This window comes from Saccopteryx leptura, chromosome 6 (assembly GCF_036850995.1).
Source record: "Saccopteryx leptura isolate mSacLep1 chromosome 6, mSacLep1_pri_phased_curated, whole genome shotgun sequence".
NCBI classification, from domain to species: Eukaryota; Metazoa; Chordata; class Mammalia; order Chiroptera; family Emballonuridae; genus Saccopteryx; species Saccopteryx leptura.
Genome location: NC_089508.1, coordinates 80,761,419 through 80,773,592, shown reverse-complemented (window position 1 = coordinate 80,773,592; position 12,174 = coordinate 80,761,419). Strand labels below are relative to the sequence as shown.

Sequence of the window (12,174 nt, the reverse complement as noted above, 5' to 3'; positions counted from 1 at the left end):
CCACCAGGGGTGATGCTCTGCCCCTCCGGGGTGTTGTTCTGCCGCGACCAGAGCCACTCTAGCGCCTGGGGCAGAGGCCAAGGAGCCATCCCCAGCGCCCGGGCCATCTTTGCTCCAATGGAGCCTTGGCTGCGGGAGGGGAAGAGAGAGACAGAGAGGAAGGAGGGGGGGTGGAGAAGCAAATGGGCGCTTCTCCTATGTGCCCCGGCCGGGAATCGAACCCGGGTCCCCCGCACGCCAGGCCAACGCTCTACCGCTGAGCCAACCGGCCAGGGCCCTACTTGTTTATTTTTGCTTTGCTGCCCCTCCCCTCCCCTCCCCTCCCCTCCCTCTCTCTCTCTCTCTCTCTCTCTCTCTCTCTCTCTCTTTCTTTCTTAATTTCTTTCTTTTTTTGCTGTCTTTTAAACTAGACTTTATTTTGAGGTAATTGTAGTTTCACACGCAGTTGCAACAAGTAATATTTGATCTCATGTACCCTTTACTTTAGTTTGCCCCAATGGTAACATTTTGCATCACTGTAGTACAGTATCACAATTGGGATATTGGCGTTGATAGTCATACAGAATAGTTCCATTACCACAAGGATCCCTCTGTTGTCCTTTTATAGCCACCACCTTACACCCACCTCCACTCTCTGTCACCTGGCAACCACTAATCTGTTCCCCAGTTCTATAATTTTCTCATTTCAAGGAAATTAACAGGTACAATCTACAGTATGGAACCTTTGGGATTGGCTTTGTTTTATCTCAGCATAATTCTCTGTAGGTCATCCAGGTTGTTGCATGTATCTATAGTTCTTCATTTTTATTCCTGAGTAGTACTCTGTGGTATAGTATTTCATGTTACCACTGTTTGTTTACCATCCACCAAGTGAGAGACATCTGGATTGTTTCCAGTGTGGGGCTATTAAAAATAAAGCTGTTATAAACATTCATGTATAGGTTTTTATGTGAACACAAGTTTTCATTTATCTGGAACAAATGCCCAGGAGTGCAATTGTGGGTATGTGGTAGTTGCATGTTTGGTTTTTAAAAAAACTGCCAAACTTCCAGATTGGCTGTATCACTTCACAGTCCCACCAACAATATGTGAGTGGTTCAGTTTCTTCACATCCTTGTCAGCATTTGATGTCACTTTTTTATTTTAGCTGTTCTGTTAGATGTTGTGATGGTTAATGTTATGTGTGAACTTGGCTAGGCCATAGTACCACATATTTGCCCAGATATTTTTCTGTATGATTTATGTATAGGTATTTTTAGATGAAATTAACATTTAAATCTGTAGACTTCGAGTTTAGCAGATAACCCTCCATACTGGGTAGGTCTCATCCAGTTAGTTGAGGGCTTTAATAGAAAAGGACTGGCCTCCCCAGAAGAAGAGGGAATTGCCAGGAGATGATGGCCTTTGTACCCGAACTGCAGAACTAACTCTTCCCTGCCAGCCTATCCTGCAGATCCGGGACTTGCCAGGCTCCATAACTCTTACTCACATGAGCCAATCAATACCTTAAAGTAAATCTCTCTCTCTCTCTCAACACACACACACACACACACACACACATACACACACACACACGCATGCATAGGCCCTATTGGTTCTGTTTCTCTGGAGAACTCTGACTAACATGGATGTATATTGTGAAAGTGAGAGTGGCTGTTGTAAATAAGGTTAGGAGAGCCTGACCAGGCGGTGGTGCAGTGGATAGAGCATCGGACTGGGATGCGGAAGACCCAGGTTTGAGACCCCGAGGTCGCCAGCTTGAGCGAGGGCTCATCTAGTTTGAGCAAAAAGCTCACCAGCTTGAGCCCAACGTCGCTGGCTCAAGCAAGGGGTTACTTGGTCTGCTGAAGGCCCGCAGTCAAGGCACATAAAAAAAATAATAAGGTTAGGAGAGGCCTCTGAACAAGGGACATTTGAGCAGATGCCTGAGGGAAGCAAGACAGTGAACCTTGTAGATATGAGGAAAGAGAAGGATAATTGCCAGTTTTGAAAGTAGTTCTTATTTTCATCTAGTATTACATATTTTGTCACATTTGTTTTTACAGAAAATGCTAGTAAATTAAACATATTAGCAAAAGAAATACCCTCCACCTGGAGTCTGGCTCCTTTCTGGTACAGAAATGGTCTCTCTTTGATGAACAATAGCTGTGGTTTCTCTGCATTACCTCCTAAGAAAAGGGCAAACACTAAGTCAGTTACTTAATATTCTTGTGTAGCATGACTTCTATTGCTATTGACCATTGTGGTAAGTCCTTTTAGAAAATGTTTTAAACATATAATTGAAATAAGAATTTTGAAGCTGCTCTGTTGTATAATTGAGGAAAAAGTAGTCTCGGTGTGGTAGTTCTAATGTTAAGAAGGAGCTTGCACTCTTGACATTTGGGGTTGGGGTAGTAAGTCAGTATGAGGTCCCCAAAACTCTGTTCTATTGATTTACCAACCAATATGATTTATGACTCCCAGGAGCCGGAGAAAGGGACTTCCTGTGGTCATATAAAGAATGTCTGAGCCTGACCAGGTGGTGGCGAAGTGGATAGCGTCGGACTGGGATGCCGAGGACCCAGGTTCGAGACCCCAAGGTCGCCAACTTAAGCGCAGGCTCATCTGGTTTGAGCAAAGCTCACCAGCTTGGACCCAAGGTCACTTGCTTGAGCAAGGGGTTACTTGGTCTGCTGAAGGCCCATGGTCAAGGCACAAATGAGAAAGCAGTCAATGAACAACTATGGTGTTGCAATGTACAGCGAAAAACTAATGATTGATGCTTCTCATCTCTCTGTCCCTGTCTATCCCTCTCTCTCTGCTCTCTCTGTCTCTTTAAAAAAAAAAAAAAAGAATGTCTGAGCCTGGCACAATGGATAGAGCATCAGCCTGGGATGCTGAGGACACCGGTTTGAAACCCCAAGGTCACTGGCTTGAGGGTGGGCTCATCTGGCTTGAGCACAGGCTCACCAGTTAAGCACAGGGTCACCCACTTGAGTGTGGAACCATAGACATAACCCCTTGGTCACTGGCTTGAGGTCAAAGGTCTCCAGCTGGAAGCCCAAGGTCACTGGCTTGGCTGGAGCCCCACCCACCCCCTAGTCAAGGCACATATGAGAAAGCAATCAGTGAACAGCTAAGGTGCTGCAACAAAGAGTTGATGCTTCTCATCTCTCTCCTTTCCTGTCTGTCTATCCCTGTCTCTCTCTCTCACTTAAAAAATATATATATGAAAGGGGGACTTTTTCCTTCCGGTATTGTCTGAATGCTTCCCTAAGTGGAAATGAAGTGCTTTGCAGGTATAGACTAGCCTCCTGCTGGCCCATTACTAGCAGGGAGATATTGAGGGCTTTAAATATCTGCTTCCAGACCCCCAGTAGGGTTGTTTTCAGTATGCAGTATGGACAAATGAAAGTTCTGATGTTAGCATGATTATTATCTGTTCAGCTGTCATTAGATAGACAGGTTTTCTGGTTAGGAAGGTAGTTTTTTTCTTTTATGCAGTCTTAAACATTTTATCAAATTGTTTATACAGAAAAATATTTTACCTAGTTTATTATATAGAAAATGCCAATAAATGGAATAGGACTGCAAAAGACAAGTGAAGCTGCCTGACCAGGCAGTGGCGCAGTGAATAGAGCTTTGGCCTGAGATGCTAGGACACAGGTTTGAGACCCCAAGGTCGCTGGCTTGAGTGTGGGCTCATCCAGCTCAGGCGTACACTCACCAGCTTGAGTGCAGGGTCGCCAACTTGAGCGTGGGATCATAGACATAACGCCATGCTCACTGGCTTGAGACCTAAAGTTGCTGGCTTGAGCAAGGGGTCACTCAGTCTGCTGAAGCCCCCCCCCCCCCCGTCAAGGCACATAAGAGAAAGCAATCAATGAACAACTAAGGTGCCACAACGAAAAATTGGTACTTCTTACCTCTTTCCCTTCTTGTCTGTCTCTGTCCCTCCATCTATCTCTCTCTTTAAAAAAAAAAGGAAAGAAAAGTGAAGCTTTTTAATTTTTATTTATTTATTTAGAGAAAGAGGGGCAAACAGGGAGGGAGATGAGAAGCATCAACTTGTAGTCGTGTCACTTTAGTTGTTCACTGATTGCTTCTCACATGTGCCTTGATGGGGGTAGTGGGTACTCCCTAACTGAGCCAGTGACCCCTTGTCAAAACTGCAACCTTGGGCTTCAAGCCAGCAACCTTTGGGCTCAAGCCAGCGACCTTTGGGATCATGTCAATGATACCATGCTCAAGTCCGAGACCTACGCTCAAGCCAGGTGAGCCCATGCTCAAGCTGGTGACCTCAGCATCCCAGGTTGATGCTCTACCCACTGCACCACCACTGGTCAGGCAAGTGAAGCTTTTTATTTATCTAGTGATTTGTGTTGATGTAACACGATGAGATGAATCCTGTTAAAGCCTTTTTCTGCTGTGCTTGCATCACGTTCTTAACTCAGAACGTGTCGTATCAAAATGAGTATCACTTATAAGTGGCTGTCTGATTGCCTGCATGTTTTTCTGTAGTCTCTCCTTCGCACCCTGTCTTCCCATTATTTGACCATTTGTGGTTGATTTTCATCTACATGTTTAGGTGATGATATTTGAACTGGCTTACCACGTGCAATCATTTCTCAGCGAGCATAACAAGCCCCCTCCCAAGTCTTTTCATGAAGAAATGCTGGAAAGGCGGGCTCAGGAGGAGCAGCAGAGGCTTTTAGAGGCCAGGCGGAAAGAGGAGCAGGAGGTAAGACCCTCGTCACCATGAACAGCCTGCCCAGACAACCGTGAGCTTCTATAGGCTGTGATTCTGTCTCCCCCTACACACCTATCTCTATTTAAGTTTTGCTCAAATTTGATTTAAGAACTGTGGATTCATGTGAGAGGACTGGCCTTACAAGTAAGTGAGAAAGTCCTTGAGCAGTTCCTTCCCATCAGTGCTGCCCCTATAGCCTTTAGTTGAGGTCTTTAAATAAAAGAATAAAGAAGACAGTTTAACCAAGCTTCTTGTGATCTTTCTGCACTTGTAAAACTATGCAGGAACTCGCTGAGTTTTAGAGGCTATCTCTTCTTCTGTTTCTTCTTCCCTCTTTGGAATAAGTGTCTTATGCTCAAATGAGAAGCAAAAGGCAGAGATTGAATTTTTTTGTTCACTAACCGTTTGTAATTTTTCTTTACTTGTATAAGGATATACACTCCTGCGTTATTTTTTAAATCCTTTAAGCAGAGTCAGTATACATATCTAAATTTTTTTCTCAATTTTTAACTTGGTGAGGCTTTCCAAGCTTCTTCCCATAGATGTTACTACTTATTACAATTACTTCTAGGGTCTTGTTTTTCCTGCTGTTCTTAAGACTTACTCCTCGTTTGTTTTTTTTCGTTTTTCTTCATTTTGTTCATCCTGTACTTATGTTAACACTGTCTCCTTGTGGTTCCCATTGAATTTGTTACTGCTTATCTCTTATTTAATTGTATAGGCTCATTACCATTTAGAATTTAAAGCTCCTTATTGTCATTGTTTTTAGGAAGGCACATTTTTATTAGAAAATAGTGGGCCCTGGCCAGTTGACTCAGCGGTAGAGCATCGGACCGGCATGTGGAATTCCCGGGTTCAATTCCCAGCCAGGGCACACAGGAGAAGCACCCATCTGCTTCTCCACCCTTCCCCCTCTCCTTTCTCTCTGTCTCTCTCTTCCCCTCCCATAGCCAAGGCTCCACTGGAGCAAAGTTGGCCCAGGCACCAAGGATGGCTCCATGGCCTCCGCCTCATGCACTGGAATGGCTCCGGCCACAACGGAACAGAGCCTGAGATGGGCAGAGTGTCACCCTCTGGTGGGTATGCTGGGTGGGTCCCAGTCAGGCACATGTGGGAGTCTGTCTGACTGCCTCCCCACTTCTGAATTTGGGGGAGGAGGGGAAAGAAGATAGTGAATATTTAGCTAATTGTCTTGTTTTGGTATACTGCAATAACTACCAATAGGTTGGAGTATGTTTTTTTTCATTTTGTAATATTACTGTTCCAGGTTTTGGTTAGTGTCTTCTTTTTTTTTATAAACAGGTTTTTTAATATTTATTTATTTATTTTACAGAGACAGAGTCAGAGGGATAGACAGGGACAGACAGAAATGGAGACAGATGAGAAGCATCAATCATTAATTTTTCGTTGTGTGTTATGACTTTTTTTTTTTGTATTTTTCTGAGGCTGGAAACGGGGAGAGACAGTCAGACAGACTCCCGCATGCGCCCAACCGGGATCCACCCGGCACGCCCACCAGGGGGCGACGCTCTGCCCCTCCAGGGCATCGCTCTGCTGTGACCAGAGCCACTCTAGTGCCTGGGGCAGAGGCCAAGGAGCCATCCCCAGCGCCCGGGCCATCTTTGCTCCATTGGAGCCTTGGCTGCGGGAGGGGAAGAGAGAGACAGAGAGGAAGGAGGGGGGGTGGAGAAGCAAATGGGCGCTTCTCCTATGTGCCCTGGCCGGGAATTGAACCCGGGTCCCCCGCACGCCAGGCCGACGCTCTACCGCTGAGCCAACTGGCCAGGGCCCGTTACGACTTCTTAATTGTTCATTGATTGCTTTCTCATATGTGCCTTGACTGCGGGCCTTCAGCAGACTGAGTAACCCCTTGCTGGACCCAGCGACCCTGGGTCCAAGCTGGTGAGCTTTTTGCTCAAGCCAGATGAGCCCACGCTCAAGCTGGCGACCTCGGGGTCTCGAACCTGGGTCCTTCCACATCCCGGTCCAGCGCTCTATCCACTGTGCCACCGCCTGGTCAGGTGGTAAGTGTCTTCTTAATAGTTTTGATAATTACAACTTTGAATTTTAGGGGACTGATAAAGACACATTATTTGTCCCTACCTAAATTCGGACCCAATTGAGCAATATATACATAAGTTAATAGTATGGGGATCAAAATATCACTGTTAATACTGAGAAAGCTGAGTAGAGAATGCAGCTTGATAGGCTGTGGCATGTGGTGGTGGTGCCACCCTGGGTCCAGGCACTGAGGACAACTCGGCCCACCTCCACCAAGTCTGCCCTCTACCCACAAGAGCATGTTCTTCGCAGACAGGTGGACATCAAAGGGAATGGGCTAAGTCAGGTGTGGGGGGACATGAGAGGCCAACAGTGTTGCTGCAGTGAAAGTCCCTACACATGGAAACATGAAAAGTGGGAGGCAAATGTTCCTTCCCTCAGTCTTCACACCTATTTAAATGGAAATGCCTATTGCATAAGAACTTCGGTAAAAACGATGTAACTACAGTTTGTACTAAGGTTCCATGTATTCAGGTTTCTTAGGAAAGGAGGGCTTGATTTTTTGAAAGAGAAACATCAATTATTTTGTCCTACTTATTTATGCTCTCATTGGTTGATTCTTGTATCTGCCCTGACCAGGAAGTGCACCCACAGCCTTTGTCTATCGGGAGCTCTTACAAACTGAACTACCTGGTTAGGGACAAGGGCTTTCTTTTTTTTTAATCACAAGAGTTTTTGTAATTGCAGAATTTATATGTTGTAGAGATTTCAAAGATAGACATTTGATGGAAGTATGATTTCTTTCAGCAACGTGAAATCCTTCATGAGATTCAGAGAAGAAAAGAAGAAATCAAAGAAGAGAAAAAAAGAAAAGAAATGGCCAAGCAGGTACTCTGTCAAGTCTGCCATACTAAAATAGTTTAATTTTGCTAAATATAAAATCTTTTTATTGCCGTGGTTGATATTTTCCCCTCCTGTGTTACTATCAGTACTAAAGCTTAAAATGAAGAATCCCTAAATAGGAAGCACAACTTAGAATTGTGTATGTATTTTTGTTGTTGTTGTTAAATGAGAAGTAGGGAAACAAAGTGACAGACTCCCACATGCTCCCTGACCAGGATCCACTTGGCAAGCCCCCTACCAGGTGATGCTTTGCCCATCTGGGGCTATTGCTCCTTTGGCTTAGCAGCTGAGCTATTTTTAGCACCTGAGGCAAGGCCATGGAGCCATCCTTAGCACCCAGGGCCAACTTAGTCCAACTGAGCCATGGCTGTGGGAGAAGAGAGTGATAGAGAAGGAGAAGAGGGGGAAGGAAGTAGATGGGCACTTCTCCTGTGTGCCCTGACTGGGATTCTAACCCAGGACATCCATGTGCCAGGCCAGCACTCTACCATTGAGCTAACCAGCCAGGGCCTAGAATTGTATATTTTTTGTAGATGACATAAATTTATGTAACTAAAGTAGTTTATCAAATGAGTCGCAGGAGAGAAGAAATGGAAGCTTTGATAATTAATCCAGACTGGAATTCTTAATACTTAGAAAAATAAAACAATTTGTTCTTACTGAAGAGTGAGTGGGAACCATTAGGCTCTGCCTGAGATTTCATTTAGTGATAGAAAAGAAGGATTTAACAGAGCAGGTTTAAAAAGTGGTGAAAAAGGATGAAGTTTTTTTTTTCCTATATTTTTTCTGTGTCTAGCTTTAAAAAAATACCAGTTATACATGTTTGGAGGAATCCAGAGAAAATTTTACTCATTCTGTTTTTTAGAATTAGTGGCACTTAAACTATGAGGTGTAGTGGGAGGAGGCAGGCACTGATGTACGAGTAAGAAGCACCTGGCTTAAAAAGTTTTGGCTTTATTACTGCCAAATATTTATTCTGTGACCTTTAGGTGACACTCTCTGAGACTTAATTTTCTCATCTCTTAAAATGGGGCTTATAATGCTTCCCTTTGTAATTATTTCTACAGATAAATGTACGCCCCTCTGAAAGTACAAAGCCCTGCACAAATGTAAAATGATACCACTGCTTCCACCAGCTTTCCTGTCTTACATGTGATCTGCCTCCTGGTCTGCCCCGAGCTCTCTCTTAGACTGCCTTCTTCTGTTCATTCCCTCTTGCTCTTCTTTCTGACTTTTTATGAATATTCTGAGTTCTAGCATTTCCATTTTAAATTCACTTTCTGTTGAAACTGTAATCTGACCTTTAGTTCCTGAACAAGTACATATTTGGACATTAAATTTTTCAAAGTTACCTGACTTGTGGTGGCGCAGTGGATAAAGTGTCAACCTGGAATGCTGATATTACTGGTTACTGGTTCAAAACCCTGGCTTGCTGAGTCAAGGCACATATGAGAAGCAACTACAATGAGTTGATGCTTCCTACTCAACCCCCTCTTTTCTCTCTCTCTCTCTCTCTCTCTCTCTCTTCTCTCTGTCCTCTTTCTCCCTCCTTCTCTTTCTCCCTCTCTCTCTCTCTCTCTCCTCCTCCTCTCTCTCCCTCTCTCCTCTCTCTAAAAAAATATCAATAGGCCCTGGCCAGTTGGTTCAGCGGTAGAGCGTCGGCCTGGCGTGCGGGGGACCCGGGTTCGATTCCCGGCCAGGGCACATAGGAGAAGTGCCCATTTGCTTCTCCACCCCCCCCTTCCTCTCTGTCTCTCTTTTCCCCTCCTGCAGCCAAGGCTCCATTGGAGCAAAGATGGCCCGGGCGCTGGGGATGGCTCCTTGGCCTCTGCCTCAGGCGCTAGAATGGCTCTGGTCGCGGCAGAGCGACGCCCCGGAGGGGCAGAGCATCGCCCCCTGGTGGGCAGAGCGTCGCCCCCTGGTGGGCGTGCCGGGTGGATCCCGGTTGGGCACATGCGGGAGTCTGTCTGACTGTCTCTCCCTGTTTCCAGCTTCAGAAAAATACAAAAAATAAATAAATAAATAAAAATTTTAAAAAAAAATCAATAAATAAGATTTTTAGAAAGAATTTTTAAAGTTCAGTTCAACTTATACCCTAGAAAACAGTCAGTTGAAATAAATGTGTATTCTCTAAGGTATTCATAGTTAACTATGATTGTCTTCCATTTATGACTTACATCTAAAGTAGGTTTTACTTTCTTTTTTTCTAGGAACGTTTGGAAATTGCTAGTTTTGCAAACCACGATCATACCTCTAGGAAGGACCCAGGAGGACACAGAACAGCTGCCATTCTGCATGGAGGCTCTCCCGACTTTGCAGGAAATGGTAAACATCGAACCAACTCCTCTGGAAGGTCTAGGTAAGTCCTTGAGATTTCTGATCTGGAAAAATGAAAGGTGTAGAAGGAATAAAACAATTTGTAGTGAAATTTCAGATAGTTTTAATAAGTTTTACAAAGCTTATATAAATATACAGTGTGATGCAAAAGTAGGTTTGCTATTGTTCACATGGAAAATAATACAATAATTAATAAATAATAACAAGAATAAGCTCAGTGTTTCACATACAGTTTTAAACCTTTTGCCCCACCCTCTTTGTGTGCAATATAAAACAAAATTTTCATTTAACACTTGCTAACTACCTTTATTTAAACCATTTTATTCCTCATTCACCCTTATAATAGTCTATCATCACACTTCCTAATCTTGTCCCCAATGCAGTTTGATCTGACTTTTAATGATCTGACTATTCAGTAAGTGATTTACAATTTTGTCTTCCATCAGAATCATCATCCAGTCAAATTTTACACTGTATTTATTTTCAGTCTCTAACTCCTTAGGCCCTACCACAGGTGTGGAGAATGCCCCAAAATGGACAGCTTAGAAGATTCTTTTATTTTTGTTTTTCTTTTTTGTGTGGAGGGTTCCTTACCTGAGAATGGGAGCCCCAGTTTGCTGCCAGGGCTCCCCTCCCTATGATTGCTGAGGACTCTGGACTTCCCTGTCCACAGGTGGGCTCCCGGGTTATTTTCTGTCACCAGAGGTCACATGAAAATACTACCCTTTTCGCCCTGCCGGTTGGCTCAGTGGTAGAGCGTCGGCCTGGTGTGCGGAAGTCCCGGGTTCGATTCCCGGCCAGGGCACACAGGAGAAGTGCCCATCTGCTTCTCCACCCCTCCCCTTCTCCTTCCTCTCTGTCTCTCTCTTCCCCTCCTGAAGCCAAGGCTCCATTGGAGCAAAAGATGGCCCGGGCGCTGGGGATGGCTCCTTGGCCTCTGCCCCAGGCGCTAGAGTGGCTCTGGTCGCAACAGAGCGATGCCCCGGATGGGCAGAGCATCGCCCCCTGGTGGGCGTGCTGGGTGGATCCTGGTCAGGCGCATGCGGGAGTCTGTCTGACTGCCTCCCCGTTTCCAGCTTCAGAAAAATACAAAAAAAAAAAGAAAAGAAAAAAAAAGAAAATACTACCTTTTTCTCCACATCCTTTTCCACTAAAATAATGAGACTTCTCTAAATATTTTCTGTGACCCCTTGTAGATCAAAATTTTAATATATAATCCATTTATGAGTGGATGGATGATAAAGTAGTTTAAGTATTATAATTCAGCTTCCTTGTGTGTTTAAAGTATTTCTTTTGAGAATCTAAGCAACACTTTTATGGAAAGAAACATTTTAGATACCAAACTAAAGACTTCTTTTTTTGTGACAGAGACAGAGAGAGACAGAGAGAGGGACAGATAGGGACACACAGACAAGAAGGGAGAGAGATGAGAGGCATCAATTCGTTGCAGCTCTTTAGTTGTTGATTGCTTTCTCATATGTGCCTTGAGTGGGGGGCTACAGCAGAGCAAGTGACCCCTTGCGCAAGCCAGCAACCTTGGGTTCAAGCCAGCGACCTTTGAGCTCAAGCCAGCGACCCCACATTCAAGTTGGTGAGCCCACGCTCAAGCCTAATAAGCCCACACTCAAACTGACGACCTCGGGATTTTGAACCTGGGTCCTCCATGTCCTAGTCCAATGCTCTATCCATTGTGCCACCACCTGGTCAGGCCAAAACAAAGACATATAAACTTTCAGGTTATAGTTTATAAGAAGGAACCATTTCAGTTCTTTTGCTAATTACCCACTTTAAAAAAAGAAACATCTTAGAAATCATTTGGATATTAATGTTTAACCACCTACCGTTAAAATGAGCTGAATATTCTCTTGAATACTGATTCTGATAACAATTTAGTTTTAAGATTATAACTCTTTACACCAGTTTAGATTATTTTTGAAACTGGGATTCCAGTACACAACATAGTTTGAAGTTGTCAGAGCATTTCACTAAGAAATACTTAGAGCCCTGGTCGGCTGGCTCAGTGGTAGAGTGTCAGCCAGGTGTGGGGGAGTCCCAGGTTCAATTCCCGACCAGGGCACACAGGAGAAGTGCTCATCTGCTTCTCCACCCTTCCCTCCTTTCCTTCCTCTTTCTCTCTTCCCCTCCTGCAGCCAAAGTTCCATTGGAGCAAAGTTAGCCTGGGCGCTGAGGATGGCTCCATGGCC

At 44.5% G+C, this 12,174-nt stretch overlaps 1 protein-coding gene across 6 annotated transcripts in view; it reads left to right on the top strand.

The window, feature by feature from the left end:
- Positions 1-12,174, top strand: part of EIF2AK4 (eukaryotic translation initiation factor 2 alpha kinase 4) — a 122,166-nt gene that overhangs the window by 19,784 nt on the left and 90,208 nt on the right. For 5 of the 6 annotated variants that reach the window (XR_010752022.1, XR_010752023.1, XM_066388511.1 and 2 more), the window contains 3 exons: positions 4,568-4,720; positions 7,538-7,618; positions 9,844-9,992. Coding sequence is in view for 4 of the 6 variants with exons in the window: in XM_066388511.1 (XP_066244608.1) it covers positions 4,568-4,720; positions 7,538-7,618; positions 9,844-9,992 (383 nt within the window). In the remaining 2 variants the exon portion in view is untranslated. Of the gene's footprint in view, positions 1-4,567; positions 4,721-7,537; positions 7,619-9,843; positions 9,993-12,174 lie in introns of those variants that run through there. The other variant, XM_066388514.1, reaches the window with a different exon arrangement.